The sequence below is a fragment of the Callithrix jacchus genome, chromosome 6 (assembly GCF_049354715.1).
Source record: "Callithrix jacchus isolate 240 chromosome 6, calJac240_pri, whole genome shotgun sequence".
NCBI lineage: Eukaryota > Metazoa > Chordata > Mammalia > Primates > Cebidae > Callithrix > Callithrix jacchus.
The window spans coordinates 4,601,718-4,614,526 of NC_133507.1; the positions used below are offsets into that span (position 1 = coordinate 4,601,718).

Below are 12,809 nucleotides of genomic sequence, written 5' to 3' on the forward strand. Positions count from 1 at the left end.
CCCTCTGTCTAGGTTACCTACATCTCATACTTGCTTTAATGTGCTCTTACTGCCGGAATACTCAAGCAAAGAAAAACTTAAAGAGAGACTGTTGAAGGCCATCACATATGCCAAAGGATTTGGCATGCTGTAAAACAAAACAGAATAAGAAAAGGAAGGAAAAAAAAAAAGAAAAAATTTAAAAAATTTTAAAAATATAACGAGGGATGAATTTTGGTGGTGATAGTGTCCCAGTACAAAAAGGCTGTAAGATAGTGAACCACAGAGTCACCTATGTCTGTGCCTCCCTTCTTTATTGGGGACATATGGGCTGGAACAGCAGATTTCAGCTACATATATGAACAAATCCTTTATTATTATTATAATTATTTTTTTGCGTGAAAGTGTTACATATTCTTTCACTTGTATGTACAGAGAGGTTTTTCTGAATATTTATTTTAAGGGTTAAATCACTTTTGCTTGTGTTTATTACTGCTTGAGGTTGAGCCTTTTGAGTATTTAAAAAATATATACCAACAGAACTACTCTCCCAAGGAAAATATTGCCACCATTTGTAGACCATGTAACCTTCAAGTACGTGCTACTTTTTTGTCCCTGTATCTAACTCAAATCAGGAACTGTATTTTTTTTTTCATGATTTGCTTTTGAAACTTGAAGTCTTGAAAACAGTGTGTTGCGATTACTGCTGTTCTAGCCCCCAAAGAGTTTTTGTGCAAAATCTTGAGCATCAATAAAGACGGAAGGGAGAAATTGGAATGTTTAACTGCAGCCCTCAGAACTTGAGCAACAGCACAACAGATTAGAACAACTCATGCCACAGTATGTTGTCTTCATGTGTCTTGCAATGAACTTTTCAGTAGCCAATCCTCTTTCTTAGTATATGAAAGGACAGGGATTTTTGTTCTTGTTATTTTAAGTTTACTGGGGAAAGTGCATTTGGCCAAATGAAATGGTAGTCAAGCCTATTACAGCAAAGTTAGGAAGTTTGTTGTTTATTATAAACAAAAAGCATGTGAAAGTGCACTTAAGATAGAGTTTTTATTAATTACTTATTACCTAGATTTTAAATAGACAATCCAAAGTCTCCCCTTCGTGTTGCCATCATCTTGTTAAATCAGCCATTTTATCGAGGCACGTGATCAGTGTTGCAACATGATGAAAAAGATGGCTACTGTGCCTTGTGTTACTTAATCATAGTAAGCTGACCTGGAAGTGAATGAAACTCTTACTCCTAAGATTACACTGTATAGCCCCACAGGTTAAATTTAATTCAAAACATGTTAAACATTACTTTCATGTACTATGGAAAAGTACAAATAGGTTTACATTACTGGATTTTCAGAAGTAGGTAGTTTCCCCTTTCCTAGTCTTCTGTGTATGTGATGTTAATTTCTTTTATTGCATTATAAAATAAAAGGATTATGTATTTTTAACTAAGGTGAGACATTGATATATCCTTTTGCTACAAGCTGTAGCTACTGTGCTGAGCTTGTGCCTTGGTGATTGTTTTAACTGATTACTGTAGATTAACCTGATGATTTGTTTGAAATTGGCAGGAAAAATGCAGCGTTCAAATCATTGGGGGGAGAAAAAGGATGTCTTTCAGGATTATTTTAATTTTTTTCATAATTGAAACAGAACTGTTATGTACCATAATGCTAAATAAAACTGTGGCACTTTTCACCATTATTTAGTGGACAAAAAAAGACAATGCTTTCCATATTGTGATATGGTAACATGGGGTTTTTCTGGGCCAGCCTGTTAAGGTACGTATGCTACCTTGATGAAAGGGACCTTCGTGCAACTGTAGTCATCTTAAAGGCTTCTCATCCACTGTGCTTCTTAATGTGTAATGAAAGTGAGGAGAAATTAAATACTCTGAGGGCGTTTTATATAATAAATTCGTGAAGAAATGTGTGCTCTTCAGTTCTCAAGTTTTATTACTACGGTATTGAAGATCTACAGTTGTAATATTGTATCCCCGTGACAGATTTTAAAGTGGTAACCGAAATAGGTTATTGGATGCACAATTCACATCAAATAAACTTTGTTAACAAAGAGTCAAAGTGAACCTACCCTTAAAATTTTGCAGGAAAAAAAATCCTTGGTTGCACAGACAAGCTGGTAATTCAGCTTGCTTACTTATGCTGGGCTTGTTGTCACTTCTCTTCCTTTCACTGCCTTTTCATTATTATGTAATGGAATGTCCCTGAACAATGTTTTAAGGAAGAGGAGAACAGAAATTCTGACTGTAATGGATGCTCCATCGCCCCAAATGCTGGGTCACAGAAGGACTTTTTGCCCAGCTTCTCTGTGACATAGTGTGGTTTCCTTTGAATTAAACCTCAGTCTCCAGGAAGCTGCAGGGAAAAAAGGAACCATAACCCTAAGTAATTGGCATGCAAACTTGTGTCTACCTTTAATTATGATAGAACATTTCAAGCATAAAACTTAGGAAAAGAGCCTGCAGCCAAACATTTTTGGACCCTGGCAGCTCCAGCAAATAAGCTGGTTAAGATAACCCTGCTTTCCTGAGGCAGCTGCTTTGGGGATGCCTGCCGTATAGGGAGACACGTATCAAAAGGAAACGTGAAAATGAGGCTTCAAACAGAACTTGCTGTGTTACTCATCCCTCCTCGGTACTGACATTCTGTTACAACAGATGGTTGTCATGGGGCAGCATCACTCCCTGTTGCATTGAAAACGTGGCCATTCTGAGATTTCAGGCCCCTTTTGAGGAATTTTTCTCAAGAATTCCATACAAATTGTCAGAGGAAAAAATGTCTTCCCAAGACTGGTCCCTGTGTAGTCGTGATCCCTTTATCCTTTTTACCTGCTTACCCCATTTTTTTTGTTTTTTTGTTTTTTTTCTGACCTTCCACCAATGCCTATCTGAGGGCCATCTGTACCCTTGCCACCCTTCCTGGGCCACTAAAAAAACCAAAAACACGCTTCCATTTGCTCCCTCATTTGTCATGCGTCCTTCTACCTCACAGTGTTAGTGTGTAAAGAACTGCCTGGGACGGGCAGAGGGTTTTACAAGTGCAGAGTCCCAGGTCTTTTCTCCCCTCCCGGGTAAGTGAGTTGGCATCTGTTAACAGCCACTGCAGGACTGGGATGCAGGTGTGGGGTAGATATCACTGTGAAAGGCTACTAATCCAGGGCGGTTTCACTCAAAGTACCGTCTTCAAGGATCCTTATAACCTTCTCATTGCCAATATCAGTAACGTGTAACTATAGCCTTGAGAATACCCTGCCTTGAGCTGCTGCCTCTCTGGCTGCTGTTTTTCCTTCACAGCTTACCCAGACTGTGGATGGCTACTCCTCAAATTCTGCTTAAAGTTCTTACCTGTACTGCCCACTGTGTCTGGTCAACCTCGGTCACTCCCAAAGATTCCTCCCCAATTCTGTATCTTTTGCTCAGACCTCCATCTCTGGGATTTCTGTTATCTCAAAGTCAGTACGCCTAAACACTCTTCATCTGGCATCTCTATCAACTACTGCTTGTTTATTTTTAAAGAAGTGTCTCCACCCCAGTCATCAAAATCTCTCATTCCTCAGTTGTCACTGGTCAATTATTTCCCCTGACACTTCTCGCGTCATTCCTTCTTTATTATACGGTCCCTGACCCTCTGACTTACCTAGACTTTCCTAGCAGCTGCCTCTTTTAACTCCCTGACTCTGATCTCCCTCTTCAATCCTTTTCCTTGTGCCAGAACACCATCTTGCTAATTTTAATATCCTCTGCATTCAGTGCCTCCACATTGCCCCCTCACTGACCTTTCCAGTTTTGCCTTGTATTACATTTTTCTCCCTGCATTCCTACCCAGCATCTTCATTTGTCATGCTCATTTTATATTTTTGAAATACTCTTCATGACCAGATTGTTAAAATACCTCACCCATGAAGACGTCATCAACCCCCAAAGTGCCTCCAGTGCTTCCATGGTAGCACAGCATGGTGAGGTGCATTTCTTAGCTGAACACTGATTTCTAAGGTTTTTTTTTTCTTTTTATAACCTTTGCCTGGAGTATAAGTAAATTCATGACAGAGACTCATTTTTTAAAAATCATTTCGCCTTTCACGTTATTGCCTCCATCTTGTGTTACCTTGTAAGTGTGGCCACCTAAATGATTGAAAATGACCCGGCATGCAGCAAAGTTTAGTGAAACTTCCTATTTCATCCACTTTTGCCTAAGTGCATTAGTATCTGTATATCCAGCTGCCCAGCCACCAGTTGAAAAGACTATTTCTCCATGAATGGTTTTGGTACCCTTGTCAAAGAACAGTTGACCATAAATAGAAGACTGTTTCTGGATTCTCAGTCTTACTCCATTGTCCTATATACCAATACCACACTGTCTTGATTACTATAGCTTTGTAGTAAGTTTTGATTTGGGATGTGTGAATCCTCCTAATTTTTTTTCCAAAATCATTTTATTTTGGGTCCCTTACATTTTGTATGGCGTTTAGGATCATCGTATCAATTCCTGCAAAACAGCCGGGATCTTGATGGGGATTTAGTTGAATTGGTAGATAAATTTATTAAGTTTTCTATTCCATGACTGTGGGATATCTTTGCATTTGCTTAGGTCTTTAGTTTGTTTATGATGTTTTATAGATTTCATTGTACAAGTATTGACCTCGTAAGTATTTACTCTTATTGATGCCACTATAATTATTTTCTAATTTTTATTTTTTTATTCATTCATGTTAGAAATAAAATTGATTTTTGTATATTGATCTTGTATATTGTAGCTTTTCTAATTTTTTATTCTTTGGTCACTTAGTATTTTTTGCATATAAGATCGTTCACCTGTGAACAGAAGTACTTTTACTTCCTTTCCAGTCTGGATTCTTACTTCATTTTCTTGTCTTAGTGCGCTGGCTAGCACCTCCAGTACAGTATTGGACAGAAGTGACAAGAGCAAACATCTTTTTCTTGTTCCTGATTTTCGGGCGAAAGCATTTAGTTTTTCACCCTTAAGTATGATGTTAGCTGTGGGTTTGCTTCAAGTTGAGGAAATTCTTTTATTAAACCTAGTTTACTGAGAGAGGAAGGGGGTATGGATTTTATTAAATGTTGCTTCTGTGTTAAGACTGTCATGTTGTTTTGTCTGTCCTTTATTCTCTTCATATGTTGTATTACACATTAATGGACTTTTGTTTACTGAATGAACCTTGCATTGCTGGGATAATCTCAGTTGTCCATGCTACACACACCCTGTTCTATGCTGCTGGATTTCGTTTGCTAATATTCTATTAGAATGTTTGCACCTGTATCTATAAGGGATGTTGGTCTGTGGTTTTCCTATGACGTCTTTGTCTGGTTTTCGGGTCAGCGTCATACTGGTCTCATTAATTGGTAGCTTTCTCTGATCTTAAACCTACTGAGGTATTTAAGTGAACTACTTGGAGACCTTCACCTGTGATCTTTAGATGTTGGGGGACACGGGGATGGTACCTGACTCTCTGAAAAGGGTCTCGGGTAAGAGGTACCTGATGTGGCCTGTGGCAGCTACAGAGTACTCCCACCAATAATGTACTCAAGATGTATGTTTTCCATAGACCACACCGTCATTGAAAGAGATGGGATGTGAGCCATCTTGAAAACTACTCTGCACCCTGCGGCTGAGTGCCATATAATGTTGAAGCTGTTGAGGGAGGGAGGAGAGGTTGGAAACTGCCAGCTTAAAGAATCTCAGCTGAGGTTCTCAGCAGGGTGTATTCCAGGAAAGAAAGCCATGCCCCACCCTGGCTCAAAGTCATAATTAACAGTGACTGGATAAGGCAGGATCTTTTTTTTCTAATTCCCTCCCCTCCAGAAAGGGCACCAACAGCTCTTGAATGGGAAAGAAGGTGGAGGGAGGAAAAGAAAAACCAATTGCCCACACTGCTGTCTTTAAGCTTCCCACCCAAAGGCATCAGTAAGAGGTGGAATTATATATTCAATTGTTTGGCATCTTGATATTTCAAAGGTGTGGGCTTTTTAATAGCTAGAAAAACTGATGACTTGTTGATTGCCAAAAAGGGACTGGAAAAGCTACATAGCCTGAGATTTCATCCCCAGAAAAACGATACAGAGAGACTTGCCAAAAGAAAAGAAAAAGAACCACACTATGTTCTGCCTCTCCAACTACACACACACAGTGAGAAAGAGTCTTCATGCTTTGGTAAATGAGACCTATGGGAGGACTCAGGACATTTAGGATGGTATTTATAATGAGGAAGATTTCAATGGGAACGTTTTTAAACTTAGCTCTAATCCTACTCTGATTGAAGTGTGAAATTTTTTACTTGCATTAACATTTACTGGGCAAATACCTGCTGACTGTTTGCCATTTTGCAGGGTTCCATAGGTTTCAGGCCGATTCAGAGCTCCTTTGTTGAATCAAGGAATCCATTACAGGGAGACCATCTAGTTAGACCAGGCATAAGTACAAACCACTGAAGGTGAAATGTATGCGAAAGTACAGTGGGCAGAGATTCAGAAATACTGCAGACAGGTGATGGCCAAGCTGAAAGCAGACGGGTAAGCGTGTGTGAGGCAGACAGGCGGAAGGTGTTTAATATGCCTGAGTGTCCGGCTCTGAGGGATCCAGATGAGATTGGGAAAGAAGGCAGGTCAGATAATGTGGGGTCTTATAGACCATACCAAGGGCTTTGGACTTTATTTGCAGAAGTCCAAAGACATAACCAGTTTTGCAGTTTATAGTTATTACAAATTGAAAGAGCACAAGTGTCCATGTGGTCTGCAGTTAAGTAATTGCCGTAATTCTAAAAAGGCAGATAACCTGAGGATCGAAGGGAGGCCACGGTCTTCCGAGGAGGACTGGGTGACTGAGTCAGTGCTCATGGATGGGAGAGGAGTCAAAGACGACTTCCCATTTCAGATTTTGGGAACTGGATGGACAGTGTTTCACTTGGGCCTACAGAGAAGAGGAGTAGTTTTGAAAGGAAAATTGTTAATAGCACAGTTGAATGGTGTTCTAGTTGAAGTGTCTGAGAGATATCCAGGGAGAGCTGTCCTGAGGCAATTAGAAATAAGAGTCTAGAGAAAAGCCTACACAAGATAAAAACGTGACTCCAGCATATAGTCCATAGCAGAACCTGTGGGCAGGAAAATTACCGCCCTGGCAAAGGCAGAGAGCAGAGAAGGACAAGCACGGAATCCACGGAAATGCCAAGGAACCCACAACAGAGGTAATGCGAAAAAGTGGACTTGCTTTTGTCTGCTTCAACAGGCGGACACCAAGATCAATGAGGGCGAAGATTTTGTGTTCATCGTGGCTGTGCCTCCAGTGCACAGAGCGGACGGTACATGCGCTTTGTGGAACCACCCAGTTACTGGGGTGACTCAAACTTTCCATCCTCATCCCTACTGTCTGCATAACGCTGGCTGAGCCTCCCTTTCCCCAATGTCGAGTCTCACTGTAACTTTTTTTTTTTTTTGAGACGGAGTTTCGCTCTTGTTACCCAGGCTGGAGTGCAATGGCGCGATCTCGGCTCACCGCAACCTCCGCCTCCTGGGTTCAGGCAATTCTCCTGCCTCAGCCTCCCGAGTAGCTGGGATTACAGGCACGTGCCACCATGCCCAGCTAATTTTTTGTATTTTTAGTAGAGACGGGGTTTCACCATGTTGACCAGGATGGTCTCGATCTTTTTACCTTGTGATCCACCCGCCTCGGCCTCCTAAAGTGCTGGGATTACAGGCTTGAGCCACCGTGCCCAGCCCTCACTGTAACTTTTAAGGAGAGCATATATTTACATAAAGATAAATCAGCCAAGTGAAAATAATTTTGAAACTTTGGAAACACAAAATCATCAGTTACATCAGTTATGCCCTAAAGATCTCAGCACCCTGCCTTACCCTGGGGTCTTGCCTACCTCTGTCCCAAAAAGGGCACAGTAGTGGTATCGAAAGGGTTTCTTGAGGCAAGTGAGCTATCTTGCCCCAAGATAATCACGCACAGCAGGCAGATAACTTCCAAGTGCTTCAAGCTGAGATTGAGCAGGAGGATCCCAGCTCATCACAACTGGGAGGTAAACATACACTCGGGCCCACGTGGAAGGAACATTACCTAACTACATTTCAGAAGTTACCCCAATATGCTTGCATCCTGGCCCCAAATCCAGCAAAACGATGCCATCACCTTCAACATGTGTTAACTGGACTAAGATACTTTTCAAATTGAAATTGTGTTCCCCAAAGCATTTTAAGCCCCATGAGAGTAGGAACGTACCTATTTACTGCCCTACACATAACATACTTGCTGAGTCAATGTGTGAACGCCACTGTGACTGCCAAGTCAACCGGACTTCCTGATTTCTACAGAAATTACCAGTAAAAGGTAGTATAAGAACGGTTCCAGCGTGTGAAAAATGATCCTGGATGGAGCTGTTCTAGCATTCAGCTGCTGCTCACGCTTTCCTGCCATCCTGCAGGGACAGCACAACCCCACGTTGCTTTTTGAGTGTAGCTCATTTCAGAAAAGCAGGAAAAGGAGAAACCCACTTGTTTGCTGTATGATCCTATGAAGGTGGTGAGTAAATCAATCATGTTATCCTACGTGACTTTAATTTTATGAAGGCTCCTTTGTTTCCACTGCACTCCTTTCTACCCATCTCCCACCTCCAGCCCCACCCTCAAATCACACTTATAATTTCCATTATTCACTTAAGGGTGGCTTTTTTCTCATCACGACCATCTACGTGCTTTAAATAGCTTCTACCTAACCGAAGTGGAAGCAGTCACACAGAACAGCACATGGCTACTCCAGGGGACAGGAGAAGCCTCTGCCTGAAAGTAGGCCTCCCTTCTGTCATCTGATCTCACACATGGCACTGCACACCTACAGGTATTTGGCCATGTGCTTTGTGACATGAATTTCACTTTCTTGGGGTATTCTTACTGTCTTTAGGGAACTTACGTATTTAGGGAATAAACAGAAATACTATTGAAAGAGAGCCATACCATTATTCATTCAATGAAAAACTGCCACTTCCCATAGATATTTATCTCATGACCACCTAACTGATAAAAAATATGTTAACTGTTCTGTTATCTTATTTTGCCTCAGGGAAAAAGCCTGAATGGTGACTGGAGGGACTGCAGGATAGCCATTCAGTACCTGCTTTGTGACAAGCTAAAGCAACTGGATTTTGGTGGATTCAAGGTAAACATGGCCTGATAGATCATCTTGCTCAGCCCTCAAGCTATGAAGCACTTTGCTCAAGATCACTGGGCATTTCATATATGTACCATTCATGCGCATTTCACAGCACGTGTCACTTGAGGGTCAGCTTCCTTCAGTGGGCATTGTCATCGCTTGATTACATGTCAGGAGGTCCCCCCACACCAGAGGGCTTGACTCGGGAGGGAGGGCAGACCCTCCTGGTTCTCTTACTGACTAGCTCCATTTGTTGGATTGTTTTTATTGATAAAAATTCAGATACTGGAGCCAGGTTCCTGTTCCCGTTCCCTCCCCAAGCCACTGAAGAAGCAAAGTAGTGAATGTTCCCCCAATTATTTTCAATCTCTAGTATACAGTAAGCAATACTGCCATTATGTGTAAGAACCCACACAGAGACCAGGAGAATAACCTCATTCGGGACTGAATGACCTCTATGGGGAATTTAGGGTAGAGTTGGACTGAAAAACTAGGCTGAAGTCAGATGGCCACGGGCCTTCACACCAGGCCTGGTCTTTCTTGACTCCACATCTCATATACAAGGTATTAAGGAGGTCCCCCTCCAGCAGGCAGAGCAAGTCAGCCCAGGTTTTATCTTTAGAGTCTCTGAACAGTCCAGTGGACAGCATTCCACCATCATGGGAGGGGAAGGTGCCCCGAGACTTCTCCAGCGAGGCTCACAAGCATGGTGCATTCAGCCCCCATCACTGCTGTTCACTAGCATCTGCTACATATTCTTGCTGACCGACACCGTGCTTGCTCTTGAAAGATACAAAATACTTGAAGCTTCCCTCCAACAAGTCATAATTCACTGAAGCTCAGAGGCAGCAGGAGCTCCAGTCTGCTTCTGCCACTCTGAAATTGTGGAAAGAACGCTGTCTAGAGGTCATACGACCCAAGTGATGACAGATCTGAAGCACAGAAAGGGGACGGGCTAACAGTCACCTGCATCCAAAACTCAAGTGACACCTATCAAGCTGTGAAAACTTACTCTGGGACATGCCAAAGTTATACAGACAGCTACAGCTAGGGCTCAGACCTGGGACACGAGACTTCAGTCTCGGAACTGCCCTGGGTCGTCTCTGCTCACAGCCTTATTGGGGAGAGAACTGACAAAAGGGAAGGCTAAGGAGTGCTCTTTCCGGAGGCAGCAAGAGACGAAACGCCCTTCCAATGAGGGATCTACACAGAGTTCCAATGTCCCCTTTATTCATACTGAACACAGGTATGGATTTCCTCTTCTGCCCTCTGCACAGGTGCCATGGAAGGCAGCACGTGATCCTTCAGGTCTGAGGGGCAGAGTCTTCAGAGAATGCACAGATCTTTTAAACGCTTCAAGTCAAACTGACGTCTGCCTTCGCAGCTTAGCTCAATGTTAGTCACTTGTCAGTCTGCCAGTTATTATCAAACACATCTTCCCAAAAAGGAATCCGGGACAGGACCACACTTTCTACCGGCCCTGAAACAGTGAGCTTTACTCTGCAATACAGCCAGTGTAGCCAGAGAGGCTATGAGATGGACACAGTAAAGCCACCTAAGAGAAGTGGGCAGAACTCCAGAAGACTTCCTGAGGAAGCCCTTACTCTTTACAATTCTCTGAAATGTCTTTTTAAATCATCTTTGACTTTTGCTCTAAAAGTATCGCACGCCAAGACTCACCTGTGAAACAAAGCACATTCTATAGTCAAACTATGCAAACGTGTACACACCCTAGTGGGGCACTGTGACACCACTGATTTCCTGAAACTGAGCTCCTTTCAAGACGTTTTGATCGAACTGGCCTTTGAGTCAGATAGAGCTCTTAAATACCTTTGATAGGTAACCATGAGCTCCTATTTGGCAGGGAAAGTGGGGAAGAGTTAGCTATTCCTTACAACCTTGATAGAAGCTTATCAAGAGAACCAGTGTCAAATCAAGTTGTGCCACAGGCATTATTTCAAAAGCATTTCTTGGAAAGCACACCCAGGAGTGTTCATGTAAGAGGTACTGTAAGACCTTAGCTTTCAGGGCTTATAACCTCTCCACTTACATCAAAGTTTTATTACACAAGGGAACCGTAACAGTGACCAGCAATGGGCCCTGCTGTGTTACTGCTGGCATTAGTCACAACAGATGTTCTGACCTGGTTTCTGTACATGTTTGTATGTTCTGGGTTCAAGCCCTGCATGTCCTTTCTGAGGGTCATGTGAAAGGCCTTCTCAGATTCTTCTACCCTGTTCTTGCAATGTAAAGAGGTTCTCTACAAGTATTTTGGCCAGGATGCACATACTGAATACCCTCAACTTCGTCGTCAATGCAAGCGAGCTTCTAACACTGATTGTACAATCAAGCCGCATTTCTAACATGTACTATGGAATTAGCCGTGTTTCTGATGTGCACTGGATATCGAAGCTCCAGTAACAGACTCAGAAGAAATGGAGACCTGTGACATGGCAAATAATTTATACTAACCCTCTTCAACAAGTTCAGGAAAGTACAAGAAAATATGGATAGGAAAAATAAATTTGGAAACCAATGCATGAACAGAATGAGAAGTTTAACAAAGAAATAAAAACAATAGAGATTCTAAAGATAAAGAATACAATAAGTGAACTGAAAATCTGAGCAGAAAGCTCCAACAGCAGACTTGATCAAGCAGAATAATCAATAAGCTCAAAGGTAGGACATTTGAAATTATACAGTGAGAAACAAAACAAGAAAGAAGAATGTCTGTAAGAATCGTAAGACACCATCAAACTAGCTTACTCTGGCGTTATAGGAGGTCCTTAAGGGGAAAAGAAAGAAGAAGGCCTAGAAAGTAAGGAAGTAATAGCTGAAAAATTCCCAAACCTGGGAAAAGATGACAGAATTCAGGAACAGGAAGCTGAGGTCACTAATCAAATTCAATCCAAAGAGTTCACCCAAACACATCACAATCATCCAAAATCAAAGACAAAGAATACGGAAAGCAGCAAAGGTAAGAAACATCACATTCAATGTAGCCCCAGTACAGACTCAGTGGTTCTTACCAGCAAGAGTCCTGCAGGCCCGTGAGAGTGGGATGGTATATTCAAAGTGCTGAGGGAAACCAAACAGTTAATAAGGAATACTTGGCAAGGGGAGAAATAAACGCTTTTCCAGATAAACAGTGCCTAAGGGAGTTTGTCACCACTAGGCCTGCTCTACAGAAATCACTAAAAGGGAGTTCTTCAGGCTTAAATAAAAGACTGCTAGTTAACGAAAAACATAAAAGTAATACATTAAATGGTATAATTAATTCATAACCAGAATTCTCTAATACTATAAAGGTGGCATGTAAAGCAATGCTATTCCTATTAGGAGGTTTAAAAGATAACACTATTAAAAACAACTGTAGCTAAAATAAATTAAGAGATATAAATTTAAAAAAACAAATGTAAACCTTGACATCAAAATGATAAAAGGTGGGGGATTATGAAAGGGTAGTTTTTGTATGCAGCTAAATCAGCTTAAAGTAGCCTGTTGTGAGGATAACATTTCCAGTTAGCCTTATGGCAAAACTACAGTAGTTGCATATACTATAGCAGAAAGGATTCAAAGCACACCACCGTATAAAACCACCAAACCACAAAGGAAGACAGCAATAGGGAAAAAAGAAAC

The 12,809-nt window shown here is 41.7% G+C and overlaps 2 protein-coding genes across 12 annotated transcripts in view; one reads left to right on the top strand and one right to left on the bottom strand.

The window, feature by feature from the left end:
* UBE3A (ubiquitin protein ligase E3A) overlaps nucleotides 1–1,913 on the top strand; it is an 85,568-nt gene extending 83,655 nt beyond the window's left edge. For all 11 annotated transcript variants that reach the window (XM_078375688.1, XM_035303553.3, XM_017973220.4 and 8 more), the window contains one exon: nucleotides 13–1,913. In XM_078375688.1, the coding sequence (XP_078231814.1) occupies nucleotides 13–133 (121 nt within the window). In that variant the 3' untranslated portion in view covers nucleotides 134–1,913. The remainder of the gene's footprint in view (nucleotides 1–12) is intronic.
* The window catches only part of LOC103793567 (uncharacterized), a 156,488-nt gene that overhangs the window by 61,302 nt on the left and 82,377 nt on the right, over nucleotides 1–12,809 (bottom strand). The gene's annotated exons all lie outside the window — the stretch shown is intronic.